The sequence below is a fragment of the Cannabis sativa genome, chromosome 6 (assembly GCF_029168945.1).
Source record: "Cannabis sativa cultivar Pink pepper isolate KNU-18-1 chromosome 6, ASM2916894v1, whole genome shotgun sequence".
Taxonomy (NCBI): Eukaryota; Viridiplantae; Streptophyta; class Magnoliopsida; order Rosales; family Cannabaceae; genus Cannabis; species Cannabis sativa.
This window is the reverse complement of record NC_083606.1, coordinates 8,487,769-8,498,137: the sequence shown is the minus strand read 5'-3', so window position 1 is coordinate 8,498,137 and position 10,369 is coordinate 8,487,769. Positions and strand designations below refer to the sequence as shown.

Sequence of the window (10,369 nt, the reverse complement as noted above, 5' to 3'; positions counted from 1 at the left end):
ATATTTACAATATATATTTGTTATTTTATATTTTAAAAAGAAATTAATTTTAAAAAAAATATTATTAATAATGAATAGAATCCATTACAGCAATAGATTAGATTGGAGAAAGTATTTCCTCCAATCAAGAACAATTTTTACCTTCATCCAATCAAAGAGCAAACTTAGCTAAGCCACGAGTGGTTTTATTGGCATCGTGTTTAACATGGGATACTATTGCTTTAAGGAAATAGGAAGTATTGTCTACCAAATCATAGAAATGAGTTACAAAATTAGTAGAAGATAATTTGTTTACAACATTAGTTACTAAGAGAGAGTCCGCTTCAATGAAATGTATTTTTAACTGAGTTGAAAGAGTCCATTTTGTACGGTAAATCATTGCAGTAATCTCCATCTCCTTTCGAATTGACTTAGAAAAGGCAGGAATAATCTCCAAAATAATCTTAAACAATTGCTCCTATTCCAATAATTGCACCTCCAGCATCATAAGCAGCATCTATATCCATTTTATAAGTACCACCTGCTGGTGGAAGCCAATGAACAAAAGTACTTGGGGCTTTGGCTATAGCTTGTGAACTTCTTGGGATATTAGAGGGACATGCTTCATTTGCAGTAGAGGCGAGAGAAGCCTTATGGTATTGTTTGTTGGGAATATTTTACCAGGATCTAGATTTACTAACAAGTATGTTCATTGACATCCTAAATATGAATATCTCTAAAATAATGAAAATAAACACATAAGGGTGTAAGAAAACCTTACATTAGTTGCAGCAGAATATAATGACTCATTTCGTTCAAGATCTCTAGCCCTTGATTCCTTTCTATCGCTGAGCATTATCAAAATCTAAATCTGAATCCCTTTCTTTCCTTCGGGTTTGGTTACCACCGTCTTACTCACTATGATTGAGTACTTGACTTGCTATATGTAGACATGACACTCTTTTACTATGGGTTTCGAATGTGGAAGAATAATGAAGGATGCTAAAATCACTATGGGAGGAACTCTCTCATCTAGGTTGAATGCAATAGTTAAATTGTCAAAAGTTTAGTTGACAAGAGGATGAGATGAGAGCATCATGTTCCTTTTATAGTGTTTCAACTAGGACTTAGGGCTAAATTATATGGATTAAAAAAGAATAAAATATTGGGCAATATACACTTCATGGTCGTACACTATAATGGACCAGTTTCTAGTTAGAATATCATATTTTCAACCACTTATTCTTCTTTCAATAATATCATATTTTCTAATTCAATCCTATAAATGCCAAAATTGTTAATTTAATAATTATAATTAATTATTAAATAAAATTATCATTTATAATATTTATTAATTAGACCATACAAAAGTCTCTTAATTAACAAATTGACTCCAAACCTTCTTTTTTTCATAATTAAGCCCTTGCTTAGTGAAATTCTTAAATAAGACATAGTCTAATTTTAGAATTATGATTGATTAATTAAAATAAATTAACTGAGTCTGCAAGTAGTATTATCTCAACTAGTGAGGAGACCATGGACCTATATAACCGAGCTTTCAATAAGTAGATCTAGAATTTACAAAGTAAATTTTCTAACTTATTAATTCCGCCTTGCGCCACTATAGATTTGGAATTGAATACACTATATAGAACGTTCTATATGTACCACGATATAGATACGTTATGATTATCCATTATTACAATCCTAATAATCAAAGATCCTCTATAGATGATCTACATTGAATAGGGATAAATTTACCGTAAATGATATTTCAGTAAACTTATATAATTAAATTGAATGAGTAATAGTTTAAATATTTATATAAATCTACATATTTATATAAAGATGAGACATAAGACGGTGATATGACAGTCTATAATTTAAAATGGAATCTAAGATTAATATTGAGATTTGGGAAGGAGAGTAGTGACAACTACAAGTGAGCTACAACGATGACAACAAGTGAGATACAATGAGACAACATGTAAGATACGATAATGATAACAAATGAGATTTAATAATGACAATAACTTAAAAATGATCGGGATATAAAAATAATACATTATGGAGAATACTTCAATTTTTCCCTACACCATCATATTTACCTATTTTTGTAATAACAATTTTTTTTTTTTTAAAAAAAAGAAAACAAAATAATTTAAAAATCTATGTATGTGCATTAATTGTATAAGTTTAAACTTCTTAATAGAAAAGAAAAATTAATAATATAGAATTAGATGATATAATTTTACGGTAACTATATATTAAAATTATATTTTTATTATTATATTAAAAAAATTACATTAGTTTTGCGAAGAGTGATTATATTATTTAGTGTTTTATAAAGAAGATTATTATTGAGTAGAATATTTTCAAATAGTTTTTTTTTTTTTTTTAAATAAATATTCTTTTTTTACTATAGTTTGGTTCTTATGAAAATTTAAGAGATTTTTTCATTTTTATATTTTAAAACAGTTTTTTTTCTGTTGCATTTTTATGAAATTTTATATAGAAATTTTATATCAACTAACGGAGCAACTTAAATCGCAACTAAAATCCGTATAACAACACACATAGAAATCACCGTAGAAACAACCGGAGCAACTTAAACCGTAAATTTGAAAAAAAAAAAAAAAAGTAAAAAAATAGTATACGGAGTAATTTTCCAAATTTTAATCACAAAAAATTCAACCAAACAAACACTTATTATTTCTTATCAGTATTACAAAGAAACCCATAAAATGAAAAGAAAAAAACTCATAAACCAAGATGATATTATAGCATATGAAAATGTTTGTTTACGTAAAAAAATGATCTAGTTGCGAGGAGGAGGACGAGTGTTCTCCGGACTAGAGGTCCCTGTTGCAACTTTGGCAACGTCAAGTGCTGTGGCCTCAGGCTTTTTCTTGGAATACAAGGTAAAGTAACCTAGAGTCATGGCTATGGCAAACCCACCAAGGGCCATTCTCATGGGACAGTATGGCAACTTACTCCGCTGGTGTAGCGCCTCGGTCGAGTTTTGACCCGCCGTGGCAACTTTTTGGCTAGTTGTCTTCACTCCTTCTGCTCCTGCCATTGTTAATTTACTTGGCTGTGAAATTTGGATTGTAATTTGATCAAATGAGGAAGAGTTTATGTGGGGTAGATGGTAGAGGGATATTAGCAAACACTTGGTGATCATTGAGTGAAAGAGCATTTTATTTTGCCACGTGGGGTCTTGGGGGTTAATGGTTGATCTGGGTATTGTTAGTTATTGTTGTTTATGATGTTTTAGTGAAGACTTTTTCATTATCTCATGTGGGTATTAATGTTCTGGTGTTAACAGTTGTGGCTGCCATGTCTTTTGTTGACTTTGTCTAATGCAGATTTTGGTGTGTGGTCACACTTTTAAATAGGATCCATCCAAACCAACCAAGTAAGTTAAAAAGTAAATTCATTTTTGGTATTTAATTTTGGTCTCTCATTTTTCACGAGTAGTTGATTGAAATCACAAAAATTGAGAAAGATCTGAATCTGTTGTCAAACAATGATTTATAAAGTCTCTGAATTCTGATATGAATCATAAATGTACATGAAAAAAGGGGACAACACATAATATTACTAATCAGCCTTACGTGGCAAAAATATTGATTTTTGTTGTTTCCTATGGTGATTACTTGACTCTGAAAAGTCTCAGTCTTTTGTCCAATTTAATTTAAAACTAACAAAAATCACAACTTTCTCAGAAAAGGAAACATTAACAAGAGTTATTAAGATGTATTTGAAGCAAAAAAAAAGCATGAGATTTTGCAACATTTGCTTTGTGAACAAAGAACAATAATACTATTGATATCACTCTTACTATTAAAGTTCCAATTTTGATCACAAGATTACATTTTTTACAACACAAAACTGAGAAATATCAACAATATGAAGATTTATAGATTATAGTATGCAATGATTTTCAAACTACCATTTCAGCTTCTTTAGGATCTGTTGGGATTCCCACATCTAACCTCATGGTTCCTCTGAATTGTTCAGGAACAGCTGCACCAGCCTGCATACACATTTCCACCACAGCAGGGCCTTGACCATAGAAGCTTCTGAGTTCCCTCTGCAACGGTGGACCGTTCACATCAGGAACATGCCAGACATACCGTGGAGGTATCAAGTCATCAATGACGGCTGACTGCCACCCGTGCTGCCCGTTTCGCTGTTGGTGCTTGTGGGCACCGCAGTTCTGTGCCTTATGGCCACTGGGGCCTATGTGTACTTCAGGGCAATATCCACAAACTCTAACGGGATAAAGCTTCATTAGCTTCTGTGCTCCTTTCCTCATCTTTTCCCATGCTTGAAGTGTTTCCTCTGCGAGTAACGTCGTTTCTTCTTCGTTGGAAGGACCTACTATATCAAAATCGGGTATTTCAGTTAATATTGGTGGCTTGGGAGCATCAGGATCAGGATCTGGTAGTTCACTTTCGTCTGCGTCTACAAATTCACTCTTGTTAATTCGAATAATTGGCTTTCTTCTCCTTTTGGTGGGAAAGTCGGGGATGTCAACACCGGCTTGAATGCAAAGCTCAACTAATGCTGGAATTCGTGGAATTGCGAATCTCTGATTATGAGGAATACGTTTCCCGAGGCGGTCATAGAGATGGTAAGCGTCAACAGGTAAAAATATGTCTTCCCAAGTTGCGGTTGTCCAGTCATGAAGACCCCTTCTGGCACTAGTATTTTGGCCTCTACAAGATCTGAATGGATGTCCAGTTGGCCCCACATGAATTTCATTACAGTACCTGCATAATCGTGTATTGCGATCATCACAGAACAATTCTATGAACTTCTGTCATCTTTTAAAAGTTTCCAAAAGAATTCAACACACAAATATTCATAAAGAAATTACTATCACAATCCTCTTAATTTGAATATCTAAAAATAAAATGGATACACATTGTTCTGGTCACATGTTGTTATCTATTCCAGACAAGAAGTATGAACAATTTTTACTTCTAGAACCAAATGCATATAACTTGGGCTATCCAACCAATACTCATTACTAAATAGGATGAAGTAATGAGAGCATTGTATGTTAACAATCATAGAAACAGCGAATTTTCAGACGACGTTATAGAGAACACTTCAGAATTATCGAGGCCAAAAACCGCCATATGTGTCTACAACTTTAGGAAAGTGAACTTAATGAGCTATACAGAAGTTAAAAGTAAGAAAACTTACTTGCAAGCATGGACAGTTACAGCTTTCAAGAGCTTCTTAAGATTGTTTATCAACGTTATTCTTGCATTATAAACATCATAGGCGATCGGTATGAAACTTTTTACAAGCATCCCATTCTTTGGAGGTGGAACTGGTTTTCTAGGCTGACCTTTCCTTTTCTTAAGCCTCTCCCTTGCAGCACGCCTTAACTCTACAATGGGTACTGGGAACGGTTTCTTCTCCTTCCTGGAATAGTACCGAGGCAAATCAGTATTTTGAGGATGTTCGGCCTTGATAATCGATGCATATGATGGATGCATCTTCTGAGATGACTTTAATTGAACTTTGAGTTTATGCTTAAAATGCTGCCAATAGATTAAAAAAACAACATTAACCAAACTATGAACGATTAACATAGATTGAGGCATAGAGATTCAAGAAAACTAAATGTCAAGCCATTGAAAAAGAACATACTTATGTTGCTAAAAAGCAGAAGCTTCCAAAAGACACATTTCAATGCAAGCAAAGGCGAATTCAAAGTAGTTCAGCTAAAGCAGATAAGATGTGGTTGAGTATAATTACAATCCAAATTGCAAACTAACCAATTTTTATCATTGGTTTGGTACCAATATTTATCAAGCAACTCATTAATGAAACCCCAACAATGACAATTGTGAAGTACAACAAACACAAATTAAAGCTATATTGAAATTTTCTTAATGTATCTTTGATTTTCCAATTATGGACAAGTGTAAAAGTTTCCTCACACCACACACACAAAAATAAAGAACTTAATTAGCTTTACTAAAATCAAGATTCAGTGGTTAGTAACACTTGATAATCAATACCCACAACCAGTTATATCCTTTCACAAACTAAAAACCAAACAGAAAAACCTCAAAGAGAGATACCTACCTGCATAGAATGAAGAAAACCAAGACCAGGGCATGGATTAAACTTCAAAGACTCTGAATTAACACTGAGAAAAACCCTTAAAGGCAGCATTTTGGGAGTTGAAACCAACCCTTTACCACACCACAAAGCCATAGCAGCACCACCAGCAACTGAGGAACTACAAGAGCCACATTCCATTCTCAAAATCCAAAATCAACACATGCCCAGAAGCTGTTACAGAAACAGAAAGTAAGAATTAAAGAGCTAATAACTTCACCCAAAAGAAGAAAAAAAAGAACAGCTCTAGAGTTGATTATTTTATAATTTTCAAATGGGACAAAATTATAACTTGGAAAAGCATATAAGAATGAGAAAAAAAGTTCATTACTTTCATGGAAAAATGGAGATGAATAGCTTAAAGGTGCAGCCTTTTCTGCAAGTATTGATTTTTTTAGCAGAGTGCCATTTTCATCGTTGGTTAGCCAAAATACCAGAACGAAGACGATAATGGATGGATTTTTTTGGATATCAAGCTAATGGGCCTAAAAATTAATATGGGCCGAATGGGCTTTTAAGCTCAAAGCCCAAATCTTTAATCAAATAGATGGTTTGATCTGATTGGCTTAGCTATTTATTTACCCTGTGTCTCAGTACACAGAATCATAATTGGTTCATCTTCGAAGGCTAATATATACTTTAGCGCCGGCCCTTCTGTAAAACCCTTCGCCTCTTTTGCTTCTCTGCAATCTGCATCTTAAGCCTTCAAATCTAGGTATTTGATTTTTCCTTTTTCTCAGTTATTATATTTTATACTGTTGTGCGGTTTGTATCGTTTTAATGGAAATTATCTGATTTGTTATCATTATTATTATTTTTTTAGAAAAAAAAAAAAGATGTATTTATCATGCGTAAATGTTCATATAATTATGTTCTTATCCTAAATAAAAGCAGAAAAATTTATATAGATTTTTTGATGTTAACAATCAAAGGGTTGCTTTTTGAATTTCTTTCAACCTATTTTTGATATGTTGTTTTGGGTTTTTGTACAGATTTTACAGAGAAGTTAAGTTCACTAGCCAATATGCAGAACGACGAAGGTGTTATCACAGAGCTCTACATTCCCAGGAAATGGTATATACAATAATATAATCTGTTTCGGTTTTGAGATTTGTTTTTATCATCTTTTTTGTAGTGCTTAAAATTGTATTGCATTGTTCATCAGTATTAGCCACTCATAATTAATTTTTAACAGTTATTGGTACTTAGTTTGGTTTATTTCCTATTATCTTTTCTTTTGTGTGTTTGTGTTTAGCTTAAATGGTTATGTATATATGCATATGGTTTGTTTTAGCAAGATTTAAAAAGCTCGAGTCTTTCTTGGGCACTTACATTTCTAGTCTCCAATTGCTTAAATTGTATTCTATTGCTTAGTATTAACCACTTCATAATCCACCATACACAATGGTAGTTAAATCCCACGAAATTATATTATAGCTGATATTGCAATGCATAGTTTGGTGTTAATATTGGAATGCGTTGTTTGAGAGTGAGAGCTAAGCATTATGGTCTAATTCATGTGTTTGGGTGCAGCTCTGCAACCAACAGGTTGATCACTTCAAAGGACCATGCATCTGTTCAGATCAACATTGGGCATTTGGATGAGAATGGTGTCTACACCGGCCAGTTCTCTACCTTCGCTCTTTGTGGTTTTGTTCGTGCTCAGGTTCGCTTTCTTATCTCACCCTCATGCTTTTTGTTTAACTTTTCAATGTATGCCCCCTTTTGATTATCAGATATATCGATCTATTAAATGTGGATTGTGACTGGAGAAACTAAATGCTTATAATTGTCATACTTGAGTGCCATACTAAACAATTTCTGCCACTCTATTTTGTTGGCAGGGAGATGCTGACAGCGGTATCGACAGGCTCTGGCAGAAGAAGAAAGTTGAAGTTAAACAACAGTAGAAAGTTTCATCAAATATGTTATGGTTGAATGAATTAGAATCATATCTCGTTTGCCTTAATTTTGAATGGTGACAATGGAAGTTGACATTTTTTAGTTGGAGACTCAGACTCCTAGTTTTTGTTGGTACTATGTAGTTGGGGTTGATTTTTTACTATGAAGTTATTCAACTTTTAAGTATTATTCAAATTTATATGCCTCTTTATCCATGCATCGTTGCAATAGCTTTCCCAGTTTCCCTATCATAAATTTCTTGAATCATCAAATGTGTTGGCAAGGCATAAAGTGGCTAAGCTATTTGTTTGAGGTTTCACCATTTTTTTTCTTCTGCTGAAAATGAAACTTCAGGTTGAATAAAGGTGAAGTAGAATATTATCAAAGTAGTTTTTTTTAAAAAAATAATTTATGTTGTTTTTAGTACTTTTTTAGTGTTCAAGAAAATAGAGCATTACAAGATTGAATCATATTTAAAGGTTCATACCATTGTATACTTTCTGTTTGCACTATTATCTGTTGAAGTAATGGTATCTTATGGTTTTTGAAAATAAAGTTAAAAAATTAGACTTTGAGATTGAAAATATTTTTTTGATATAAATAGATCCAAGATTACAAAATATGAGGTTAAGAAATTAATTTTTTAAATTGAATGTCCAAATTAGTATTGGTGCAAAACTCATTAGTCTCTAAATAGCCCAAATAGGTAGTAGTGCAAAACACATAAATAATCCACTAAATCAAGAATTTCAGGGAGTGATAAGGCTGATCAAAAAAACTGAGTCAACACAAATACAACATGATTTTGTATGGGTCAAACACGAACACGTTTTGCTATTCTTTTTTTTTTTTCTAATGGGAATGGATGATATTATTAATTCAAATATGCAGTCACAATAGATTTGAGAGTACTAGGAAGAGCCGCGAGCCAAATAGTGGGCAGCTTTGTTAGCAGATCGCTTAACATGAGAAATAGTTACATTAAATAAAGAAGACAATAAAACTTTGCAATCTTTTACAACGATTCCAAACATCGATGGCATATCAATTCGACTTTGCAAAGCTTGAACAGCAGTAAGGCAGTCCGTCTCAATTACAACATTTGACAAGTTGGAATCTTTTATCCAACTTAAGGCCTCTTTGATGCTAATTATTTCAGCAAAAGGAGCATTTGAGAAGCCAGTTGAAAAAGTAGAAGAGGCCAAAATTACAGCACCTTTAAAGTCACGAACAATGAAACCTGTTCCGAAGGAATTGTTGGCATCGAATGTAGCTTCGTCCACATTTATTTTGATCATTCCGTCTGCTGGTTTTGTCCAAAAATCGCTACTGTTGCTGCAATTGGAGTTCAGGTGCAGTGGTTCAAATCGACAACTTTGAGCAAACTTCCATTGGCCAAGAGTTTGATGCGCCATAGCAACTACATCAGCAGTTGAACATGTAAGATTATTCCAAATGAGGTTGTTACGTGCTTTCTAAATGGACCAACTCACCATCATAATTTCTTCAATAGATTCTCCTCCATGCCGAGACCAAATGCAGTAAACCAGTCGAAAAAACTGGTGCAATTCGAAGGGGGGAGAGACACGTTTTGCTATTCTTAAATTACCTACTCTTGGTGCCATTCTAAATTGATTAGTGGATTGAGTTTTTGTTTAAAAAAAAGAAGAAAAAGTAAAACTCGACTTGATTGATGTTGACAAAAAAAAAAAAAATCTTCAAGTTTTCTAAATCTAGTTCGTAAATATGTCAACGGTTTAATTTAACATATTTTTTTTACAAAATAATGATTTAGATATTAATTTTTAGAATAATTAGCAATTTTGCCCCCTGAACTTTCGACAATATTGATTTTGACCCTTAAAATATACAGCTTGTTAAGAATCCCCCTTGAACTTTTACACATATAAAATTTAGTCCTTCTGTTAGGTTCCGTCTCATTATTCCGTTTAAATGCTGACGTGTCTTTTTGAATTAGCAACTTTGTTCCCTAAACTTTGACAACTATCAAATTGTAACCCCTCAGAATAAAAATGAAAAAAATTCAGCATTTTTTTTTAGTAAATCTTAAAAAATTAACGTAGATATTAAGAAAAGGTTATTTTGAATGATTATGAAAATTAAAAAATAAATTAAATTTTAAAACTAATTAAGCCATTTAAAAAATTATTTATTTTTTATTTAAAAATTCATTTAGATATTTAAAAAATAATAAAATTTATTTTTTATAAAAATTAATTTTTGTTGACTATATTTTATTTTTCTCAAAAAATGTAGGTTTGTTTAAGTAAACATGACATTTTTTAGTTTAATTTATAGTTTTTTTTTTTTAAAAAAAATA

The 10,369-nt window shown here is 32.4% G+C and overlaps 3 protein-coding genes across 3 annotated transcripts; 1 reads left to right on the top strand and 2 right to left on the bottom strand.

Annotated features, from left to right (window-relative positions):
• Positions 1-3,781: 3,781 nt before the first annotated feature.
• LOC115695945 (APO protein 2, chloroplastic) lies at positions 3,782-6,729 on the bottom strand. Its single transcript, XM_030623052.2, has 4 exons — positions 6,458-6,729; positions 6,091-6,300; positions 5,197-5,540; positions 3,782-4,757 (listed from the first exon to the last, which is right to left on the bottom strand). Exons 2-4 carry the CDS (start codon positions 6,265-6,267, stop codon positions 3,926-3,928), a joined length of 1,353 nt encoding a protein of 450 aa, XP_030478912.1. The 5' UTR covers positions 6,268-6,300; positions 6,458-6,729; the 3' UTR covers positions 3,782-3,925.
• LOC115695946 (small ribosomal subunit protein eS21y) lies at positions 6,710-8,243 on the top strand. Its single transcript, XM_030623053.2, has 4 exons — positions 6,710-6,841; positions 7,119-7,200; positions 7,660-7,792; positions 7,971-8,243. Exons 2-4 carry the CDS (start codon positions 7,151-7,153, stop codon positions 8,034-8,036), a joined length of 249 nt encoding a protein of 82 aa, XP_030478913.1. The 5' UTR covers positions 6,710-6,841; positions 7,119-7,150; the 3' UTR covers positions 8,037-8,243.
• Positions 8,244-8,939: 696 nt separating this feature from the next.
• Positions 8,940-9,443, bottom strand: LOC115694918 (uncharacterized). Its single transcript, XM_030622020.1, has one exon. It carries the CDS (start codon positions 9,441-9,443, stop codon positions 8,940-8,942), a length of 504 nt encoding a protein of 167 aa, XP_030477880.1.
• Positions 9,444-10,369: the final 926 nt, after the last annotated feature.

Coding starts and splice junctions, on each gene's coding strand:
- LOC115695945 (XM_030623052.2), bottom strand. CDS start 6,267: ATGGAATGTGGCTCTTGTAGTTCCTCAGTTGCTGGTGGTGCTGCTATG. Junction 5,541..6,090: donor GTTTTCTTCATTCTATGCAG/GTAGGTATCTCT, acceptor ATCTATTGGCAG/CATTTTAAGCATAAACTCAA. Junction 4,758..5,196: donor GTAACTGTCCATGCTTGCAA/GTAAGTTTTCTT, acceptor ACGATTATGCAG/GTACTGTAATGAAATTCATG.
- LOC115695946 (XM_030623053.2), top strand. CDS start 7,151: ATGCAGAACGACGAAGGTGTTATCACAGAGCTCTACATTCCCAGGAAA. Junction 7,201..7,659: donor CTCTACATTCCCAGGAAATG/GTATATACAATA, acceptor GTTTGGGTGCAG/CTCTGCAACCAACAGGTTGA. Junction 7,793..7,970: donor GTGGTTTTGTTCGTGCTCAG/GTTCGCTTTCTT, acceptor TTTTGTTGGCAG/GGAGATGCTGACAGCGGTAT.
- LOC115694918 (XM_030622020.1), bottom strand. CDS start 9,443: ATGGCGCATCAAACTCTTGGCCAATGGAAGTTTGCTCAAAGTTGTCGA.